The sequence below is a fragment of the Protomyctophum parallelum genome (genome assembly GCF_964188405.1).
Source record: "Protomyctophum parallelum genome assembly, chromosome: 17".
Lineage (NCBI taxonomy): Eukaryota > Metazoa > Chordata > Actinopteri > Myctophiformes > Myctophidae > Protomyctophum > Protomyctophum parallelum.
This window is the reverse complement of record NC_139719.1, coordinates 22,387,552-22,411,984: the sequence shown is the minus strand read 5'-3', so window position 1 is coordinate 22,411,984 and position 24,433 is coordinate 22,387,552. Positions and strand designations below refer to the sequence as shown.

The following is a 24,433-nucleotide window of genomic DNA, read 5'->3' as shown; positions in this document are numbered from 1 at the left end:
TTTACAGTACATTTTAAGCACAAACTCAATACAAAGACTGTCAACTGTGAGTGGACGACCCAATTAAGCATTACACTTGTTTACAACAGGGTCCACATTGTTCAATTCATCAAAACATTTAAAGACATACAACCATTTAGAGACATACAAATAGACATTTCTATGTAGTTAAAGAACAACAGGAATTCATCATATGGGAAGCAAAAAAGGGAAAATATACAAGCACTGGGAAAATATACAATATACAGTGAGGGAAATGGGGTGGGGGGGATTCAGATTTTACAGAGGCCAGTTTCGAATTGCAGCCATCCGAAACTGGCCTCTGTAAAATCTGAATCCCCCCCACCCCCCCACCCCATTTCCCTCACTGTATATTGTATATTTTCCCAGTGCTTGTATATTTTCCCTTTTTTGCTTCCCATATGATGAATTCCTGTTGTTCTTTAACTACATAGAAATGTCTATTTGTATGTCTCTAAATGGTTGTATGTCTTTAAATGTTTTGATGAATTGAACAATGTGCACCCGCTCCAGCGAAACGATTGATAAGGGAGAAAAACATCTTAGATTAGACAATTTCATGATGTAGTAGGAGGACAAGTAGGTAGGACTAGGTATGCAGCCGCCAGCACTTGCATTGGTCGTTTGATGAAGGCAGAAGGTTTAACCCTAAACGAGCTCACTGATTGGTCTTGTTACACGTCAGTTATGTAAAAGTCACCGCCTGCTTCGAGAGGCGCGACACAGCAGTAACTTAAGCCTGGGACCGAGGCTACAGCAGCAGCCCTGGATCACATGTGATTGTGAATAGCGGCGGCTTAGCGCAACGACAGGGTGAAATTGTTACAAGATTGCAACATACCGTAGTTTCGGGGAGGATCTATCGCTCCATTAGCAACAGCGGAAAGTGAAGGCTGTCAGGAAGTTGTGGTTGTGGAGGACTGCGCGCAACAGGTGTCAGCCAGCTCAGCTCAGCTGTACATTTGTTTTATATAGTCTACCAAAGAAGTCGCTGAAACGGTTCGGGACACACGGTTTGGGTCTGACTTGTCCAACAACATGTCAAAACTCCGACCCAGATTTTGTTCTTTAGAAAAGGGGCCGAATGGCTACGGCTTCCATCTCCACGGGGAGAAGGGCAAGACCGGCCAGTTCATCCGGCTCGTGGAGCCCGACTCTCCGGCCGACGCCTCGGGTCTGCTGGCCGGCGACCGGCTGGCGTTCGTGAACGGCGAGAACGTGGAGGGCGAGAGCCACCAGCAGGTCGTGGGCAGGATACGAGCCACCGTCGGGGAGCTGGAGCTCATCGTGATGGACCCCGAGATCACGGAGCTCCTTAAGAAACACAACTTGCTCTGCCGCAAGGAGTTCGTCACGGAGGGCATCCCCATGTCCAGCGGCGAGTCCGACCACGGCGACGCACAGAGCAACGGCACCCCGCGGGCGTCCACGTCCTCCCCTTCCCCGAAGGGCTCCCCTGCTCCATCGGAGAACGGAGAGGTCTCCCTGGAGAGGCTGAGTGTGAGCTCCAAGGTAAAGTATTAATAGTGTTTTCATTTGTTGAATTTGTTTCCCCCCACAATTACTTTTTTTTTTGATTGATTGAAATATTTATTAACAGTTTGTGCAATTACAGTACATTTCAAGCACAAACTCAATACAAAGACTGTTAACTGTGAGTGGACGAACCAATTAAGCATTACACTTTGTTTACAACATGGTCCACATTGTTCAATTCATCAAAACATTTCATCAAAACATTTGACCAAAGTGAAGCGCGTAGTAGCTCTCTGGTCCATAGCGTTAAAAGGGGTTCTTCTAAAGTTTAGATAGTTTCGTACAGTTTACTTTAGAATCTAAACTCTATGGACCCTCACCAAGCCATGACATGTGTTTTCCCCTTTCCCGATTTGAGACAGGGTGTTAGGGTCAAAGGGTGTCTCTCAGATGTAAGAGGATGTGTGTGTACCAGCCCCTAAGGTTACATGACAATTTAATGTATGTAATGTAATGTAGGCTATCTATCCCCTGCTTAGTAGCCACTTCCAGTGCCACTAAAGCCAGTAAAATGGCAGAGAGGCTCAGACAGATGTGAGATCATGTGACACAAAATACTTTCAAAAGTATAAAGCGTCTCCTATATGGATGTATAACTATATCTTACAAGAAAATGCACAATCTTTGTATAGTTTAGTTTCACAATAGTATTACTCAAAGTAACAGCTCTGTTTACACGTTTATTTTCTTGATTGTTTGTTCCATTTTTGCTTTGGCAGTGTAAATGTATGTTTTCTCATGACAATAAAGCTCATTTGAATTGAAATTGACACAACATAGCAAAATAATAACATGATATAGGCCTACCAAGTCCTGGCGAACAGATTCTTTGTGATGTAATAATAGTCTGTAAAACTCCAGACAATTCCTCTTTGAGCTCCTGTTCAGGTTTGGCTTGTCAGACCAGAAGCTATGCTTCTTTGATGTAGGTCATCCAACTGGAATGTCAGTCTCATCCAATATTCCCATAACTATTGGTGAGGATTTGTTATTAATATGGGACTAAAATAGTGCCTAGTTGTTGTTACACAGTCATCACCACATTTTCTGTATGTCCAGCCTAAATAGTTTTGAGAACATAATAGAGAGGCTTGACTTAATTCAGGTCCGTGGCAGCATGTCACCGTGTCTGTCTGCTTCTCTGTCAATATGTGGTTTGTACTGATGGCATTTGCTGAAGGACATGCAAAGTTTAGGGTTTACCGCTAAGTCAAAACAACAGCCATGCATGGCTGTCTGTCTCAGCATCTCTCTTAATTAACCTTCACATCCAACCAAATGCCAGCTCCCAAAGGCGTCTCTGCGGTGGGCATTAGAACACCATCCAGGTTCATTCACGGCCACCAGCGCTGAACACTCGTATCAGATGTCGGGTACTTCTGACACATGTCGGTTGGCTAGGACAAATGAGGAATTTGAATGCTACTTTACTTTACAGTAACTCATTCATTACTGCAAAGTGTCTCTTTCTTTAGACAAGCAAAGGATTCCATTGTATGAGTTTATTCAGCCATGGGTTTGCACAGGTCACCAAGTCAATTAGAGGTTGTTGATTGGCTATGTAACCATGTTCACTGGTTAAAGGTCTGGGACCTGGGTGATTATTTTGTAGTTGCACAACAGCAATAAAAATTGCTTTTCTTATGGCTCTGTGTCGTGCATATCTTTTAGAATGTGATACTGCTCCCAGTTTAGTTTAAGGCTTTTATGATCAGGTTGTTATCAACTTGCCTGCCTGTTTTTTGCTTTGACAACACGCCGCAAATCGACACACAGATTGATCGGCATGTTCAGGTTGGGGTAGGCATCATTGGCCGGGTTATTGTGTGGGTAAAATAGGCTTCTCTCTCTCCCTTCCTGTCTCCTCTCTCTTGCGGATCTCTGGACTGATGTCACACACAACCTCCCTCCCTCTCTCCCTTCCTACATCTATTATTACATTTGGGAGAGTTCCGCCACATATTTGTGCCCATGGAGTGCACAACTTTGTGCAGCAGTTCAGGTGGCCAAGTCATACACCATGCGGAAGTGCCGCTCACGCCTGTGCTTTGTTGCCGTGATACGTCACTGTCTTGACCACTGCTTCTTAACCCAGCGTTGTGGGCTCTACTTGGTTTGTCTCTCTTATTCACAGAGAAAAAACAACAATGCGGAACAACACGCAAATAACAGTCAGTGACCAAAATTCAATTAAAAAAGCACGGTTTGTGTGTGTGTCTCAGTGTCTCTCACTCGGACAGACGGACACACGATATTCACGGAGAAACAACACGGACCGCTTGGCGTTAGCGGCGTGCAAGATTTTAGTCTCTTTACATTTGGCACAGGCTGTCCGAAAACCTGATTTTAAAAGGCTGTTTTACAGTTAAAAAAAAAGCTGTGTTTACAAACAGCACGTTGTGAGCTTCGGTCGGGCTCTAGTACATTCCTCCCTGATGGGTGACTTGGCAGAGCTGGTCCACTCACCTGATACAGTACATAGTACATACCTTTCCTACTAACCTCCCAATAGGTTTCTATTTAATGTAATCTACTGCCGGATTACAATACATGAAAATAGCCTGAAAGTGTGGAGTTATCACAACATGTTTATTTTTACTCCTAAAATAAACCTTTATGCCTTTACAAATAACAGTTTTTTTAATTATTATTATGCTCTCTGTTGCAAACTACTAAAACTGTAAACACTGCACATGTAGCAGTCAAAGAAAAGCATCTTTGCCAGTTTTAACCACTTAAAACCCTTTACTTGCGTTGTACGATAAGCTCACAACTTGTGAATCTGTTTTTGCTAGATTTGAGTTCTCACATTCCCAGTTTGACAAAAAGTTAACTGTGCAGGAATAACTAAGTCTATGTAGAACTTACTACTGAAGAAACTCGATCCTACAGTTCACGTGGTGTTTGATAAAAGCATGAGCCAAGTGAACATGTCATCATATTATGGTAACATCCTGGCCTCTGGTGACTCAGTCCACTGCCAGCTTGACGGCAGTCCATTGGTTGCCATGGAGATTTCCCACAGCAGAATGAGGCATTGTCCACAGTGTTTGCCTGGGGAGAAAGGGACTCGGCCGGGGAGGAAAGGAGAGAGGACTCTCACGCCTCAGCAAGGAGGCCACGCTGACCCTAAAATGCCTACACCCCCCCCACTCACACTTAACACTGCGTGTGCGCATGTGTGTGTGCGTGCGTGCATGCATGCGTGCACGCAGGAAGGGGACTGAGTCGACTGACCACTGTGGCCAGTAGATTAAACAGCAGTTTGTTCTCTACTTGAAAACATTTAGACTGAGTGACTGAATGACAAGGTAGTGTGAAGCAGATTAATGAGGACTCTTTGTTTAAAAGTGAATTGGTGTTTGTTATTATTATTTTGAGGGATTTCTTTATTATTATATTTAGTTATTCAGGTAGAATGGTAGAGAGACAAGAAACTGAGGGCAAGGAGAGGGTTGGATCATCAAGTTGAAATTGAACCTGGAATGTTGCAGTTATGTTGTCATCTATCTACACACATAACACAACCAAATCTTGGTTATTTTGAACACAGAAGACATTGACACAGTGACATTATATTGTCCTTGATATATTTATAATGGACTCTTTGTGACTCCATGAGCACACATAGTGAGTGACCGAGAATGTGGAGAACTTTCGACTTCAGACTTGCAGACCTTGAGGCTGGTCTTGCTTCACCAAGCTTTCTCCTTGAGGTTGCACAACACTCTTATCAATTGGCACAACATTTGATCTGTCATTTTATTGAAAATAAAATAATAAAGCTGTCTTACCTCATACAGTCTATTGTATTGATGGTTACATAAAAGTCTACATTTCTGGATTCAAGTTTCACTTAATCGGGCCATTTTATCCAGGGGAGTTGTCTTTGCCAACCGGTTTCCATGGAGATGCCTTCCCAAATAAACCCTTTTAAGGGCGTTTGGCATCATATGACCAAATCCTCCTTAACTTTAAATCACAGCTTCAACTGTGATATTAAGCTGTCCCCCCCCAGACAGCCAGCAGAACTGTCAAGATTAGCCAAGGCCTGTGACTTGACAGGGATATGATGGCATTTAGTGAGAGTAATTATTAGTGTCTTTGAAGCTGCTCTCTCTCTCTCTCTCTCTCTCTCTCTCTCTCTCTCTCTCTCTCCATCTACCCGATGCAGTACACTTATTAATATGATTAAATATTGAATCATCACTGTTAGTGATTCATTTTGTATGAATGAATGAACCATTGTAAAGCGCTTTGAGCACTTGGAAAACCGCTATAAAAATGCAATTCATTATTATTATGCAATACCTCCTCTTGTCAACCTCACAAAGAACATGCAGTAATGCTGGTCTCTATACTGCCTCTGCCTGGTCAGCCAGGGTGCCTGGCCCGATGGAGGGGAAAGGAACTGGTTGGAATAACGTGTTCCTTCCATACAATACGTCCTACCCCCGGCCCGGTAGTACCTCCCCTCCTTTCTAGTGATAAGAAGCGTCCTGCTCACTCCTCATACGCATAAAAGGAAGCATGACCTCAGGTCAGGGCCAGGTTGACAGAGGGAGTGTTGCACCCAGGATTACAGTTTAGGCGATTGGCACCAGGTGAAAAATAAAAAAATGTAGGGAAACAAACAAAAAAGAACACAGCAGTGGTCCTAACTCCTAACTACAGTACACTTAGACTAACTACAACCATATTATATTAACATAATAACATACTATACATACAGATTGTTAAACATAACATTTCATTCCGTAATTTGCAGCTTCATGCCATATTTGTATACTGTACATTGTTGGTATGACATTTTAATTATAGCTTTTAGTCAATGGATGGGTTGTGTAACTGCCATTATGACACTTTCTTTGTACACAAAAAAGCGTGCGCACAGCCGCATGCACGCACACACGCGAGCACACACACATGACAGAATCACTGTTCACTGTCAGTTCACTGACAGTAGAGTGAGAAAACCACTTCCTGTCTCCTTCTGTGTGTGTGTGTGTGTGTGTGTGTGTGTGTGTGTGTGTGTGTGTGTGTGTGTGTTTGTGTTAGTTGGTAATGACGTTTCCACCAATGTAGTCTGATCATCATCACACCCTCTCTCAGGCAACAAAAACAGCTGGTACATGTAATCATGTTCATGACATGTGCCAAGAGCCACGATGCCATATCTTTGGATCCAATCACAATTTTGGAGAGTCCTAGTTCCCAAACAGTTGGTCGGGACCCATTTGTGGGTCGCGGACCAATTTTTATGGACAACATGTGGTCCATTGTATATTCTACATGTGACATCTACTCACCCAGTCTGTCTGATTTGCCTGGTGGGTACTGATATACAGGAGTCAACAGGACCACTACCTGATGTACACCACTCATGCATTGCAAACTTGTTGTCATTACCATTTTTTGTTTTACAGTGTTAGGGAAAGTATTGGCAAAAGTAGCCTACTAATGGGACATTGTAAACTAAATGATTACTATTAAAAAATATTCCTTTTTCTGTGTTGAGTGAGCAACAGTGGTTGTTTGCACTATGCATTGCAATATGGAATAATAATATATTATGGGATGAATAGAATTGTGAATGTAATATTTTGTCACAGTAAAATCATTGTAAAAATATTACCCAGTATTTTAAAATTAGGTGGTGCTCTTGCTAATTAAAATAACAAATATTACTGTCACTGTCAAGTTTAAACGTTATTACTTATTGATATTAGATTTATCCATTTCCATTTGTACAACATTCTCATTTATCTGTGCTGTTGACTGTGTCATACGGCGAGGTGGTTGTGTAATGATTGATATCGAGGTGAGGCAGCGTGGAGTCCGTGGACTAACTATCCTAATCCTGTACGGTGTACTTTCTCAAGTTGAACATTATTTCAGGAGTCATGTGCAAGTGTCGAGAGTGTCACAGTGCATGTAATGGACTTCTCTATATTGCTGAGCCTATAAAAATGGTTTATTAATTCAACGTTTCGATCACTGGGATCTTCTTAAGATCCCAGTGATCGAAACGTTGAATTAATAAACCACTGTGGAGCTGAGTTTTTCATACCAGTGTTGCGGACTCTATTTCTTCCTCCTGGGGGTAAAGACTCCCCATTTCCTCCACAATATAAGTAGGAAATAGGAATGCACCGATATGGAAATTCTTGGCTACCGATGGTTAAAACAACAATTCAGCCGATACTGATACCGATATTACTTTATTTCGTTTGTGTTGTTTTTATTTCCCCCTTTTGTGGCAGGGAAACAAATACATCTTCAATACAAGAAATAAATGTTCAGAATCTACAACTTGCAGATAACCAACACACCAACATAACAAACAAACAAAATGTAAGCTTAATATCAACAACAGAGAAAATATCGGCTACTACTGCCATTGGTTAATGTCAGTTTGTTTTTATCTATATTTTCTGATCCCATCACAGACATGTCAAACCACATTCCTTTCTTTCTATCATTGGGTTACGCCTCGGATGAGGTAAAAAAAATTTTAGACCTGTGAGACAAAACAGAGACAAAACAAAAGCATCAACCTTTAGTTGAACTTGAAGGTTGTTGTTGTGTACGCAAGTTAGAAATCATTATGGAGTGATTAGTGGTGGGTCCGAGACCTCACATTTTACTAGAGCAAGCCATAAAGCCATTAACCTTTGATATCGGACCGTGTTAGCGGGAATGTTTGCTGTTCCTGCCTTCTGCTACTGGTGCTGGAGCTTTAACAGACCTTAGTCAGCCCGAGCACCATGTGATGAAGTCTCCTGGACAGTGGAAAAGACACAAGCCAGAGGCACTGAATAAGATATAGTATCATCATGTCAAACAAAGCACATCCACACTTGGCACTGCAGCTATTAACCACTTAAACCCTATACTCTAGTCTAGTTGACCGGTGTTCCCCACTTCCCAGGGCTCTATACTTGGTGCCAAATCCTGTTGCTGAAAACAACAGATCTACAAGCTCACAACACATCGCAACGTGATGCGTTGGTGAGCCTTTAGCGTTTTAACGTTCGCCCCTCAGAATAGGGAGGCCAGGGTTCATTGAATAATCAATATGAAGTTTGTTTTTCTTTCCCACATGGGAGATGTTGTCTAGATGTGTTGGTGGAATAGGAGAGCCATCCTTCACTGGAAGTTTCACTTTCTGGACAGTGTGCAAACGTGCAAAGTATGTTTCAGAGAAAACAACTCTGAGAAGTACCACTCATTTGGACCGTAAGCCAAAGATTTCCATCCACAGGATTGAGTTTAACACGCTGCCTCCAACGTTTTGAAATTTCAGAGCAGATTCTATTGTGTGCTTACCTCTAACCTGTGTTTTTTCTGCTTGACCTAGATTTATTTTGAGCAACAGCAACACGCAGAGAGCAGAGTAGGTTAGACCTGTGGTTCTCCATGTGGGGTCTGGAGAACCCCAGGGGTACTTGGTGCTCCACAGCTAAATTGTTTATATTTTGGAAGTTAGGAACCAAATGAAACCTTACAGGTCTGTACTCTGTAACTCTTGACAGTGTACAGATGGAACCAAACGCACCCATAAGGGTCCCTTTGGTGTTCCACTGTCAGAGTTATGGGGTGTCTCTCTCTAGGTCGTCCTCAGAGGAGCCCTCCATCATCGCTTCCAGTCATCCCGGTATTTACATTGCGCTCCTGCGTCGTTCTTGAGTACATCCACATATGTTTGTGTGGACGGACGTCCTCGCGAACGATGCCCGTGTGTTGCTTCCCACAGCACCAATTTGCTGGCTGGCAGTTCTTGATGTCTTTGGCAGTGTCCTCCTATAGTCTCATTCTCCTGGCTCACCCTTGGTATTCCCTCATACAGGATCTTGTTGAAACAATACACTCTTGCAAGTTGCTGATGTCGAGTACTGTACGCAACATTCTGGTGTAGCACCCGTCTAGAGATTTGTGCAGGGTTGGCTTCAGGCTCTAGCATTCCCTGCCATATAGAAGAACAGACTCTACCGTTGCATAGAAGAAGCTGAATTTGATTTGACGGGGGAGGTTAGAGTTCCATACATCTCGTTCAGGGCCCTCCATGGCAAGTGCCTTCCTCACTTGTGTCTGTGGCCTATCATGTATACTGAAGTGGGGGTCCTTGAACTAAAAGAAATTGAGAACCACTGGGTTTAGAGGACACGGTTGTGGCCCCAAACAGACAATGGGTGACAAGGCTCAGAGCAATGGTACCATTAATGAGCCTGGACACATTGATTCTAATCATCAGTCCATGAAACCCACTTAATCAAACGCAATCCTATCGTCCCTGCTCTGGGGCATACATCCGGCGAAAATAACAGATCTACAATACAAGCTCACAAGCGTGTTGTGAACATTTAGATCGACTATTTATATACAGTATATTTGTTGTAGGAGGAGAAAAAAGGAGTGGAGCAAGTATACTATAAATGGAGCCCGAGGAGTCCCTAGTGAACCTGTAAGTGATTAACAAAGAATGATAATCTACAGCCTTACTGCATTTCGGAAATGCTGATGATGCCAATTTATGTTATGTTAGCATACTTTTATGTCACGAATAATGCAAAGAAGTCCATTAATGATCTCATGCTGTGGACATGTACCCTTTTTATAGCCTGTAATTCAGGAAAACACACATGCGTGCAGTGTGCACACAAGCACGCACAGTACTGTATGTGCCAGATGGGCCGATGGCTGTTATTTTCTCCTCATGGAGCCTATAGGCTGGCAGAGGCTTGTCTGTATTTACCCACTCATCTGTAAACGCCACTGCAGCCATGTTCAGGAAGGGACCAACTACAAATGACTGACAGTTTTGGCCCATCTCTAGACGGTCAATGAAGGGCAGTTTGTATTGTTGCAAACTGCTTGCTACTGGTTAGTCAAGGTTTAAAGTGAATATAATTAGACTATCGTTTGTTTCCCAAACCTAACCGAAATGGGTTGCAAGTAAAAAAAATAATCTTTCTTTCTTTGTACAATCTCTTATTATTGGTTTTTTTTCTCCATATTACTTTTCTTTTCTTTTCAGAAAAAAAATTAAGAAATTGTCAGAAATGGTGAAGATCTACAATCTCACATGTCACAATGCACTGTGAGCTTGTAGATGGCCTATTTTATTTCACTATTTTGGAAGTAGGCTTAAAGGACAACTTTAGTTTTTTTCAACCAAGGTTCATGTTTTAGGTTGTCATTAGAGAAACTAAAAGGTGAGTGTTAATTTTCTTTCATTTGCTGCTTTCTTTCGTTTTAGGGATTTTAGCAGTTTTTGACAGGGGGGCGGGGGCATTCGAGCATGGGGCTAAATATGTATTTCTTTACAAAATATTATGGCGATCTTCATTTTTTTATTATTTACTATAGTCCTAATAAACCCAAGAAATTACATCTGACCACAAAAGATCACGGGATCTATTGAATGTGACAAACTGACATATTGAGCCTATACACACAGTATAAGCCTTCCCCCAGTAGGTAGATCACATTCAGTAGATCCTGTGATCTTCTGTGGCCAGATGTAATTTCCTGGGGTTTATTAGGACTATAGTAAATAAATCACCATAAAATGTTGTAAAATAATACATATTTAGCCCCATGCTCGAATGCCCCCGCCCCCCTGTCAAAAACTGCTAAAATCCCTAAAACGAAAGAAAGCAGCAAATGAAAAAAAATTAAGACTCATATTTTACTTTCTCTAATAACAACCTAAAACATGAACCTTAGTTGAAAAAAACTAAAGTTGTCCTTTAAGTAGTTAATTCATTTTCAGTTTTGTATGTCTGGGTCCTGTTTTGAGAACTATCACAGAGTAAAAGTGAAACACCGTTCAGCACAATCTTCATAATAGATAAATACACAAACGGACAGAACAGAATTATAATTCTTATTATAAAAATCATCAAATCAAAATTATATATATATACAATTAGATATATGTTTTCATGGAGCCTGTGGCCCGGCCCAACTAGACTAATTAGCATAGGTTTTAGTCCTGGCCAAAATATCAGGTCTTGTTTGCAGAATTTGAGAACTCTGGATTCACTCTACAGAGAAAATAAATGTTTAGTGTCTTTTAAATCCTGACATAAGTTGACACTTCAAAGAGCCTAGTAGCCCAATTTTTTTCATTCATCAAGAGGAGACCGCCGGCAACCATTCCTTCCTCTCTTCTCTCTTCTCCCTTCTCTCCAGCCCCATGCTGGCCCCTGTCACAGCGCCCAAGCTCCTGCACTTCAGGGGGTCTCGTCTCAGTTGCCCACAGTGGCAGATGATGGTAGGCGTATAGAGAGAAAGAGGCCTCAGTTCCTGATCTCCAGCCAGCTGTGCAGAGATGTAGGGTCCTATTTTTGGCAGTGCTAATTTAAACCCCTTATCCATAAACTTCATGACCTTTTTTTTACTATTTAGATTTTCTTTTTTGTAATAAAAAGTGTATCATCATACGTCACGTTCCGTGCTCAGCCAATCAAATCATCGCTATGGGGTACACACATTGCTCAGGCAATCAAATCATCGCTATGGAGTACACACAAAGCTGGGCATAGTCGGGGCTAGCACCCCTCAAAAATAAGGCAATGAAGTTTAGGGATAAAGGGTAAGGCACTGACGAAAATAGAGCCTGTCGAGTTTACCACACCAACAACTTATAACACTTCTAAACAGGATGAGTCATCTTCAACATGACTTTATAAGTCATTTAGCTTTAGGCGTTTCGACTTTGTAGGGGCAGGAGCCAAACATTGAAGAGAGACTGGACAGCAAGATAATTGTGTCTCTGGTTTGACACACAAACTACATTTTGTATACATTTTCAGCACCTATATTGAACACATGTTGAAGAGTAGTGCAAATGCTGTGTTGTCCCAAATTAGACGTGGAAATGCTTTGAAAATGACAGATCCTGTCTTTAATTAACAGTGCGGTTGGTGAAGTGTCTAAACCGGAGTCTGGCCTAGTGTAGGAAGAAATTAATGAGAAAAGGGTGAACTGCTGGAGGAGAGATGGGGGAGAGCTTTAAGATTAAGGCATTGGTAAGCGAAGGAGACGTCTCCGGCCTCGACTCTGGCACATACTTCCAAGGTCTCCCTGAGATCAGCTGTAGATTTACAGATTGGCAAAGGAACAGAGAGAGTAGGAGGCTATCTGGCTTGTTCACCTCATGTGCCTTGGGCAGATTCCCTCTCCCCCTGTGGTGGGGTAACTGGATTATATGGCTCCTATTCACTTGCACTTACTGCAAATGCCTGTCGAGGGATTGTTGGGGACTGTTTAATGATCTTTGTGTGTGTGTGTGTGTGTGTGTGTGTGTGTGCGTGTGGTGTGTGTATATTAGGCAGAGGATTGTGAGTGTGATCTTGTATTTGCGTGCCGTGTGTTGCTACAACGAACTCTGAGAACCTTCTATCATCTATGATTATAACCACTATATAGGAAGGAAGCTTTGGCTGGAAAGGACTAAATTGGGCAGGATAAAACAGAGGGTTTATTTTGAATATCAAATCTCATCCCCTGCCAGATGTCACACGCCAATTGTACGCATTCCGGACATTTCAATCAATCATAAACCACGCTGACTTATACACCTTTCAATTTAATAAATAAGCCATTGTGCAAGTGCGCAGATAGCGAGACTGTCGTCCGCCCATCTTGAGTGGATGTTGAGGCTGCAAAGGTTACTCTTGAAGGGCTGAGTGTCAGGGAATCATTAACGCATGACTGGCGATAAGCAAAGCCGCGCCATAGATAGGAGCCTTGTTATCGGCCAATGTGAGGTTTTATTAGGTGCTCAGATGTTCCCTGCCGTCGCTGTAAAACCTTATAGTATCTATGTCTTCATACTGGGGAACACATGAGCACAACTGATGAAAGTAACGTGCACAGTACAGTATTAGTGTTAAATGGAAGCAAATGGACCCCATTTGGTTTGTACACTTAATGAGGTTTTGAGTTAAATTAACACTTTTTATTGCACAAAACCACAGAATATGATGGAGGCAGAGGCATGTTACACTATCATGGATATTCATTCATGCTTTAAGCATAAATGGCAAGAAGTGACATACAGTAGTGAAAGCTGACAGACCCTGTACAACACATTAATAACTAGGACAAAACTAGTGATGCACCGAATATTCGGCAGCAGAAAATATTCGGCAGAAAATGGCTAAATATGCATTTTCGGCCTATTCGGTTTCGGCCCAAATAGGCAGAAAATGTATCACCGAATAGTGTATGCAATTAATGCATTCAAAGAGCTGAATAAATGTTTTATGGATCCATAATAGTGATTATTATTTAAGATAAGTTTTGCCATAACCATAATATAACATTTGTAGAATCAAACTCAGGTTAATGGGTTAAGTGAGGATACTAAAACAGCGATATTCAGTTACACTTCATACCAATGATACTGTGCGAGTGTAGGTATGTTAAGTGATAACCACTTTCAACATGGCATTATAGGCAAAAGCTTTCTAAATCTTTCAAATTTTCCAAACATCTACAAGCTTGTAGGTCAACAATCTTTGCTATTTGTTGTACAACAAAGTATTTATAGTGCTTAAGTGGCATTCTGGACTAGACCTGTCTGGCTGGAAACATTGTGGTTGCAAGGACTGCATTTCTGACCTTTCAGATACAGGACTGTGTCACAGTCATTACCCGGTGATTGAGAGATTATTTATTCTGTACTTACTCTGTATAAACATACTATTTTAACTAGTGATGCCCCGAATATTCAGCCGCAGAAAATGTTCGGTTTCGGCCCGAATAGGCAGAAAATATATCACTGAATAGTGTATGCAATTAATGCATTCAAAAGGGCTGAATAAATGTTTTATGGACCCATAATAGTGATTATTTTTTAAGTTAAGTTTTGCCATAATCATTTATTTTAAATAAATCAGGTAGCTTTAAGGTACGGCCATGACAGCAATGGTAGGAAAAAAGATGTATAATATTAATCATATTCGGATATTCGGTATTCGGTTTTCGGCCAACTGTTTCCTATATTCGGTATTCGGTTTCGGCCAAGAATTTCAATTTCGGTGCATCCCTAGACAAAACAGAACACATTGAATGGTGTGCGAAGTAGAAAATGTAACAAATTGGACGCTTGATTTTGAAACATTATTTAGAATTAGCATATTGTTGCTGTCGGGAGGATTTTTTTACATTAATCAAAATCAGTGCTATTGGACACCCTTTATGTCTGTGGGTTTGTTTCGAAAATATTGAACCAATGAAAAGTAGTAAAAAGTGCTTTGAACAAAACCTCTTAACTCCATTGGACCCACAAACTGTCTGCTAAAGCAGCCAACTCCACCACCTCTACCCCTCTCATGGAAGTAATTGACAATATATAAACTAAAGTTACAACGGTCGCCATTCATTTCTTCATTTCCTGAAATATTTCTTCATTTCCTGAAAAATGAACATTTTGGAGTTAGGTGGTTTATCCCCGACAGCAGGGATATAGTGAAACAAAGCTTATGAGAACCCTATGGAAAAGAACATATTTTGTTTGACTTGATTGTCATTTGGCATTATTGTAGGCAAATTCTGTACTTGCCCCATATTTTGTGCTCAAAAATACTTTGTATGGTGGTTTAACATGTTAACGCTTTTTAGAAATAGCACACCAACTGGGAAATGACATATGCATTATTTTAGGTGCATGGATTTATTTCATATTCTGGTATTGGATTTGTGATAAAATGATTAACATATTCTGCAGGATCAAACTACAGTATAATAATGTATAACCACATAGACCTGCTGTTGCATTTTATGACAGGAAGTCATGTCAGCAGTTCTAAACTATGTTATATACGCAGTACGCACACACCCACACAATGTATGAAAGTGAACGGTTGTGCAAATAAAGGCCTACATTACATTGTCTTAAAAATAGATAGATTGATTACTATGTTTGTTTCCTTCCTTGTTCTGCTTTTTTAAACCCTTAAGGCAGTTTTGATTGTCTACATAACCACTATTTGTCAAGCACATGCCAGAGGAAAGGGGAAGTTGGTTTATGCCTCACCGTTTTAGTTAGAACAAGCATGTAGTAGTAGTGAATAATAGCACAAGTATGGTCATTAAGTATTTATTTTCCCTTTTGTAGCACGTTGCATTTTGCTGAAACAATTACTTCTTCTTTTGCCACAAGGGCAAAGTGCCTTATGATTTACAAAATACTAATCTCAACTACGGTAAGTCTTTTGAGATAAACGCTGTTTACCTCGTTATTTGTCCGCTACTAATGGTCAGAATTAGTTTTTTGGCAATTATGTGCGAGCCTCATTAATTTAAAATTCTCTCTCTCTCTCTCTCTCTCTCTCTCTCTCTCTCTCTCCTCCTCTCTCTCCCTAGGAGGCGAAAGCTGAGTTGCGACCTCGTCTATGCCATATGAAGAAATCGGCAACGGGCTACGGGTTCAACTTGCACAGTGAAAAGAATAAACCAGGCCAGTACATCAGGGCCGTGGATGAGGACTCACCTGCACATGAAGCAGGCCTGAAGCCCCGGGACAAGATTTTGCAAGTATGAAAATGAAATACACAACCACCAAATTTAAGTGTTCTTGTTTATACGTAACTACAAGCTAACTGAAGAGCTTGCTCACTCACTCCATGAGTCATGACTCATTGTCTCCACCAGGCCGAAGGCATGTGGGGAGAGTATGTTTTGCACTCCGTCCGTCCGCGTGTCCGTCCGTCCGTCCGTCCGTGTGTCCGTGTGTCCGTGAACAGCTAATCTCGGCCACCGTTAACCCGGTCGATGCCATATTTTGCACACACACTCCCTGGATGCCAACCATGAACCTCTGCCCCAAACTTTCCAGAACGGCCTGTTATAGCGCCACCAGGAGGCCGCTTTGTGCAAAACAAGTTTTTGCACAGTACACCTACAGATTTTGTCCAAACATCACGCAAATTGGTACACAGTCTCTCTACAGCCATTCAACCAAACGGGTCTTTCAGATTTATCAGACTCCATCCTGATTGGTTAAGATTGGCTTCCAAAGTTCACAGGAGTGCTCAGTTTCAAACAAAATGCTGCAAATCATGAACACATCGCGTGATTTCCATGAAATTGTGCACCCACATTCCCACTAGGCCGAGGACGAAATGCCACATGAACAATTTCAACTCAGCCTCAAGGTGGCGCTATAACTGGCCGAAAAGTGTTTTTACCTCTAACTGCACGGATCTGTGGATAACCTGGTGGAGACCTGTGCCCGGAAGGGCACTTTTTCTAGTTCATTCTCAGTCACTCAGGCACACCTTATCTGTCACACACACTGGTGTTACTAAACATGTGGCATTTCTTTTGAACCCTAACTATAGCTCTAAATACATTTAGCCATGAAAAATGAAAATTGTATCCCACATCATGATTGTCACACACACACACACACACACACACACTCACACTCATCATCATCTTTCGACCGCGGTCATCCTGGATTTCACAATGCCACGCCAGACTTTCCGATCCTTCATTGCCATCCCCAGTTCCTGCTTACTGATGCACGTGTCCCTAGCGATGACATCAGGGAACGACAGTTTTCTACCTCTGGTCTGCTTTAAGGCAGGATTCCAGAGAAGAAGGGAATATATAACCTCATTGTCAGCTCTGTAGCAGTGGCAGTGGAAGGTTGCCGAACACAACCACACACATTCTGTTATTTCTTTGTCAACAATCTGTTTATTGAAGTGTTAAACCAGACTTTCACCAAGACAAAACAATAACTAGACACTAGTGTGAACACCATATTGAAATAAAACCAAAAAGAAAAGAAAAGTACAAGCTAAAATTAAAACATTCACTGGTAAAAGTTATAAGATTACTAATCCCTTCAAATCAGAGCGGTAATAATAGGAACTGTAATCACCTTTTTTGTAGTGATTAATAGAATGGATTGTATGCAGTGTTGATTTCGAAAAATGTTCGACTACCCTTTTTCACTGACAAACTAAACAAAAAAGAAATAAAAACTAAAGCTATGATGACTAAAGCTAGAGACGAAATAATATTGACAATTCGGCAACAAATAAAAACTACACTAAAATGTTAGGGAGGGACTAGTGGAGAAGAGATCCAGTAGAACTAAGACCTAAAAAGCTAAGACCTTTGAGATGACTAGAATATGACTAATCAGTCTATCAGTCTCTCAGGCCATGTTGCACATAATGCCACCAGAGTTAATCCACTTATACTGTGTCTCTGGGATGAGTTATACCCTGGTCAATCTACAGCGCTTTTCCCACCAGCCTGGGAGGAGTGAAGAGTAGAGAGAGAGGAATGTCTTTCTCTGTTTTGACTTTCCATTAATGTGATTGATTAGGCACCATCTTTAACATCACGTCAGGTTGGGAGGGAAGGTTGTGGGACCGTGGAATGTATGCGTGTGTATAACACACACACACACACACACACACACACACACACACACACACACACACACAGCAGAGTGTGTGCACGTATACTGTAAGGTCTCTGTTGTCTGACACTGGGAGTGTGGGAGTCTGTAGATATTCCTCCCACAGGGATTCCACAGCCTCTGACCTCTCTGGCTCTCCGCGATTAGTCTCGAGAAGGCCTGGGAGTATACGTGGCTGAGAGGTTGTCCATAGACACCGCACCTTGTACAACGTTACCAGATCTTTCTATCGCAACACGTGTTTATACTCTGCTGTCACAGCGGGGCGCTCCAGATCGAGGGCTGCATAATGTATGATAATACAGTATGCATATCTTATCTCAGCACAGATATATATTATATCTGTGCTGAAAGGATATTTTTTTCATTTCCTTAAAAATGAACATTTTGGAGTTTGGTGGTTTCTTCCAGGCAGCAGAGATATGTAATGTGTTTTCAAGGGGCGGTAGGCAAGGTTAAGATAAGATAAGAATTTGTCTAATCATTTTCCTCCTCCTCTTCCTCCCTCCCCTCTACTCTTCCTCTCCAGGTGAACGACAAGTCTGTTATTGGCATGCAACACTCGGATGTAGTGGCAGCCATTAAGGCCGGCGGGGACGAAACCAGTCTGTTAGTGGTCGACACGGAGACGGAGGCTTTCTTCAGTAGTTGCAAGGTGATCCCCACTGAGGAACATCTCACTGGTAAGTACTCATACCAGTTCGTCCATTACCAGTGGCCACTTTGTACATGTACTGTATAAGTCACCCTTGGCATCATATTCCCGTTATGCTGTGTGGCGAGGATGGTTGAAAAAGACGACCAATAAACTGCTGTATCTCCTCGGCTTCGTCAAACTATCGACATTTCTTGGCCGCTGATTTTCGTCCATGTTTGCCATGGCAAGTTTGTTAGTGAGATTGCGGGCGTCTGGGCAGCATTGGTGCAGCTGTAAAATTCCTGCCCTACCACCTTTAGGGAGACTAGAGGTTTGAATTGTCCACACTGTATCCGCTCCAGTGAACACAACAGGGGTGGGAACCCACCGGGGTTGAACTGTTCAGTTCTTATTCCCCGCTTAATATTGAACCTGATCAGAGCGTTTCCAGTGAAAATTAATTGCATAAAAGTTGGTTCGGAACTGGAACCAAAAAATAGGGACTTAGGAATCTGGAGGCCCGTCGTTTCAAGACCAAATATGAGGCCCCCATATACCTGTCACATAATTATTTTGTTGATACAAATACAAATAGTTTGACTGTTCAATATCACACGCAGCCATTACTCTCGACAATTAGCAACAACAACACCTCTCCTCATCCTGTCGTTCCTTCACATTTAAAGTGTCTCCCCTTTACCTCCCAATTTTACCCAGGTTATTAAAATAAAATAGGTGTAACTTAACATTGTGGGAGAGAGCAAGGCAGTGAGTGAGCAAGATGGAGAGGGCCAAGAGTGGCAGGGGTTGACTGACGCCTGACGTTCAGTTGGAGCTTGGAGGCCCCCCTGAGGGTGGAGGCCCGTTTCAATTGAAACATAGCTAAGGCCTCCTATGAATAGGGAGAAGTACTAGGTCAGTTAGCGTGTTCCTCTGCACGCACTACACCCTCTCGGGGAAACTCCTCTCCGTCATGTGAAAAGAAGTGACTGGTGACATCACATATTATTAAAGGAGGCACATTGTTCTCTGCAGCCATCCCCAGGTCCTAGCAGTAGGGCTTAGTGCCAGGGGCTGCATCTCAGGGACTTCATTTGATCAACATTAAATTAATAGATTACGTTTAACGTTACTGTCAATGCCACCCTGCGGAACACGACCCTACATGGTCTGTGCCCGCCTCCCCTGAGGGAATTCATAGAAAGGAAGTCCGATGGAGAAATCAGCACTAGAGCCAAATTCCAATACCCAAAATCTCGGCCACTCGCTCACTCACACTTGGTCACTCCAGCATGGCGGTGTTACGGTGAAACTGGTGACCTGCCAAAATATGTGACCATTGTGGACTTCACTTACATGGAGGTCTTTAAATACGTGGCCTAAATACCACTTTATTTGAACTATTCCATTGTCCATTTCCATCCTTTAAGTTAAATTTTAAAAAAAGTGTGACCATGTATAGTCTAATAGTTTAATGTCTAATGTATAGTCTAATGTTTTGTTTTTACGTGTTGTGTGGGGCATCTTCGCTAAATCCGCTGTGTTTACGTTGCATTCATATACAATGTCCAATTTGTCCATTAATATGCAAGTAAAAGCAAATTAAATTGTACAGTCCCATTGGAATTCCTTTGACTCGAGGCAAGCTTGTACAGTACCGGTAGTTGTTGTGGCATAGAGCGTCGCAGTCCCGCCCCCGACGTTTCAGAAAGTGTTTATTTAAAGACCTGTACGCCTCGGGCAACCTTTTGTTGGTATAGAGCTATTCTGTGAACAGACAAACCTAGGTGTTTGGTTTCCTTTGAGCCTTTATAAAGTCTAGTATCTCCTCAGCCATGGATTTTGCTGTGGCTCAGGAGGTAGAGCAGGTCGTCCAATGATCCATGGGTCAGCGGTTCGAATCCCGGCTCCTCCTGTCTACATGTCGAAGTGTCCTTGGGCAAGACACTGAACCCCCAATTGCTCCCGATGTGCTGGTTGGTACCTTGCATGGCTTCCGCCGCAATCGGTGTATGAATAGGTGAATGTAATGCACAATCTATGTAAAGCGCCTTGGATAAAGGCGCTATATAAATGCACCATTTACCATTTACCACAGCAACTGTGTTTGTTGGCTGAGTTACATCCATATTTGACACGGTGAGTTCCTTAACCAGTGAGGTCACTTGCGGAGGCAATTTCAACTGCGCTGGTTGATAAGCTGTCGCGGTATAAGCCCAAGGGAGGGTATGGGCAGCTGACTGAGATACTTGGAATTGTAGTTCTTCTGAATTTGAGTTCTGTTGAAACGTTCTATCAATAACGGGCTAATACATTGACTTTCTTCCATCTTAGGACATCTTCCTGAGCCTGTGTTGCATTCAACATCAGACGATGAGGTGAGGACATGTGTGTTTGTGCATGCGTGTGTGTGTGTGACACTATCACTATCAGTGTCCTCCCTGACAAGGTGCCATGGGGGTTCCACAGTTAGTGAAGATAGATCTAATTGAACAGTGGAATACATCCTCCTCAGTGCCTGTAGATGGCAGGCTGGAAAAGCCCTGCCGGCCCTCTGTCTGTAGACCTTACCGGTTGGAGAACAGTAGTTGTGGACAGACAGCGTGTGTTGTTGTGAGAAAGAGCCTGTTTATCACACACACACACACACACACACACACACACACACACACACACACAGCTGCTAGGAGAGAACAGCAAACCTCCCCTGCCCACGTTCACGCAGGTGTCTACATATACATGCACACCAATGACACCATGGGAAACAGGGATTGTCCCCTGATTACATTTGTGGTTGTGGACTGTTGCTGATCCCTCACTATAGCAACGGTGGTTGCCTGTCTGTCTGTCTGTCTCTCTCTCTCTCTCTCTCTCTCTCACTCTCTCAGTGCCCTCATGGGATCATGGGATTGAAGCACCTGTAATTCCCAGGCCATGTCTGGGATTATGCTAATGAGATGACTAACGTAACGAGGCATATTTACTCTCTGGTCACATGCAGACACTCTCAAACTCCTGCTTGCCACGAGGGCAACTGGGCTGGGCTACTAATTAATGCATAATTGATTACATAACGCTGCAGTCATTGTAAAACTTAATGGAAACCTATGACCTCATGCATGCTTCGCTTTATCAGTTGAGCAGTGCTATAAAACACACACACACACACACACACACACACACACACAACAAACAAACAGATGGCCTTTGTTTTACCTACACATGCATGCTGACTGGGCCTGTTTTAAGGAACTTCCTCTGGCCTGACTCCTGATTAAGTTAGAGGGTCGTGTCGGGGACAAAACATGTTGAACACTTGCAAGCGTATAAACAATTGCTGTTGTGAATAATCCTCAATTCCGGGGCTGGCAAGTGGCTTGTAATGCTTACAAGGGGCTTTATCTTTGTGAATGTGTTGTAGCATTTGACCAAAGCCACTTAACAGCACCATGAGTTTATTTTTAGAAACGGCAGACCAGAGGGAATTGCATGGCTGTTGTCACTGTATGTCGCAATGAAGTCACGCCGGGTAATAGGTTAAGGCTTATAGGGCAATGTGGAAAAATAATGTCAACATTATCTACTGTTGGACTGAAGAATATAAGGATGCATTTCCCGGCAGCGTGTTCTACTTGAGTGCACACAAAGTGAATGTGTCATGTTAAGCAAATATTCGAGGGGTGTTTACCAGACAGGAGAGGTTTAGCAGGGTCGCTTTTGCCCCCTAGTGGACAATATCACACAGTACATTGTAGTACTTCATTATATCGTCTCTGTTGGGTGGAAACCGCATTATGTCCAAAACTGAACCTAACCCTATTCCTAAAACTTAACCCCAGTAAAACTATGCCTAACCCTAAACTGTGTGTGTGTTGCAGGTGAATAAGATAGCGGTAGAGGTGAATGATAAGCCAGCAGAAGAGGAGAAGCCTAAAATGTCTGTGAGCCCATCTCCTTCAAATGCCTCTTCCAATGCATCTCTGCCAAAAGCTGCCACTCCCACCCCTCCACCAGAGGTACAGTATGTGAGCGTTTTGGGGGTGTATGTATTTATTTATTTAACGTGTGTGCATATGTGTCATCATAACTACCTCATACACTTGGAGGATTCAAATACTGTAATATTCAGATATTCGAATTGCAGTCGGCCTACGATGCACAGGGCTTTCATTGGCGTTTCTCCATACACTTGACATTTCTGTTTGATAATCTGTGTGGTGTGTGTGTGTGTGTGTGTGTGTGTGTGTGTGCAGGTTCAGAGGGCTCCAGAGCCGTCTCCTAAGGCCGCCGACGACCTAGCCGTGGGCCTGTCACTGGCCCAGGCTAAGGAGAGAGCCCGCCAGAAGCGCGCCGTCAAAAAAGCCCCGCCAATGGACTGGAGCAAGAGGAACGAGCTGTTCGGCAACCTATAAACGACAAAGACAACGGAGCAGTCTCCTCCTCACATCTACACAAAGCGGCCATTTTGCATACTCAGAAGGGGCAGACTTTCCTGCCCCTCGAGTATGAAGTAAAAGCTAACATGGTCACATCCCTAATTTCCCTCTCCCTCCACCAGCAAGCAAGGGACAGCCTATCTTGCACTACTCCCCATCTATCTCTCGTACTTCTCTTGAGGTACTGTGCATAAGAAAGATGGATGTTGAGTTTGTTTTAGAGCGTTTTTACGAATAATGTGAAACAGTGTTATTTTTCATGATTTTATTTCATTCGCTGTAATTTAGCGTTTTACCAGTTCTTTGTTTTTAAATGGTTTAAATGTTGCTCCTTAGGAATGATCGATAATATATTGAGTATATTTTGAGAAAAATATGAAAGTGGTGGGGGGCGGGGTGATAGCCATGATGTACAGTTTCATTTAAAAAGGCACAAAGCATGATGGGAACAATGGGGGAAAATATTAAATAGTGGACAGATTTGTGATGCCAAGATTGTGGACAAATCTTGAATGAGATCTCTAACAAGAGATTTTTTAATGCTGTCATGTCAGACTTGATTGTTTGCAACAACAGCACATTTTCTTAAGGTTGATGAACCAAATTTGCTACTATAGTCTAGATGCTTTTGAATAATTTAAATAAACTAAAACTAAAGATTATCAACAGCTTGACATACTGTAAATCCATTGATGGTCTGGAGGTTGCAATGTAGAACATTGTCTGATCTCCTCACCTCATTGCCAAAATATGAATCCATTATTGTATCCTTGTAGAGCAGCGGTTCGGCGGTTCCCAAACTATTTTGGCCGTGCACACCTCCCCCCCGCCCCCCCCCACACACATGGAAATTAAATATATGAACATATATTTTTTTATATGTGCAACATATATGTGACATATTATTCGAAATGCCCGCCTGCATGTTGCATAAGTAGAGACATATATTTCCTATATCCACATATGAACCTGAATATGGCATATGTTCTGCATATACTTGCCCCTCATGATTGGGGGGGGGGCAGTGAAGTGACAATGTATGGACTTGCCGAACGACAAGCTGACCTACAAGCTCACAGTCACAACGCCTGTATTAATAATTATCTGTGGAAACAAGTCAAACTAAATTGAATGCCTCAACTACTACATTCCAGTACTTATCGGGTGGGTGTGGGGGGGGGGGGGGGGGTCACTGCCTGAAAAGGTTGAGAACCACTTGCTATAGAGAATGCACATTCTCTTTTGTCCAGAATGTCATTCTTGCCCATAGTTGAGATGCACTTCTAAGAATGACAATGATCTATGGTCATACAAGGGTTGAAGGGACTGTGTGGTTTTCCATAACCACCT

General features: G+C 42.5%; 1 protein-coding gene across 1 annotated transcript; it reads left to right on the top strand.

Annotated features, from left to right (window-relative positions):
* Nucleotides 1-827: 827 nt before the first annotated feature.
* On the top strand, nt 828-24,242 carry nherf1a (NHERF family PDZ scaffold protein 1a). Its single transcript, XM_083787301.1, has 6 exons — nt 828-1,533; nt 15,937-16,107; nt 18,540-18,693; nt 20,982-21,025; nt 22,526-22,663; nt 22,901-24,242. Exons 1-6 carry the CDS (start codon nt 1,060-1,062, stop codon nt 23,057-23,059), a joined length of 1,140 nt encoding a protein of 379 aa, XP_083643427.1. The 5' UTR covers nt 828-1,059; the 3' UTR covers nt 23,060-24,242.
* The last annotated feature ends 191 nt before the right edge of the window (nt 24,243-24,433 follow it).

Bases quoted from the DNA above. Each gene is read 5' to 3' on its own strand.
- nherf1a (XM_083787301.1), top strand. From the start codon at position 1,060: ATGTCAAAACTCCGACCCAGATTTTGTTCTTTAGAAAAGGGGCCGAAT. The intron at 21,026-22,525 runs GTGAGGACATGT...TGTGTGTTGCAG, and splicing joins ATTCAACATCAGACGATGAG to GTGAATAAGATAGCGGTAGA. The intron at 22,664-22,900 runs GTACAGTATGTG...GTGTGTGTGCAG, and splicing joins CTCCCACCCCTCCACCAGAG to GTTCAGAGGGCTCCAGAGCC.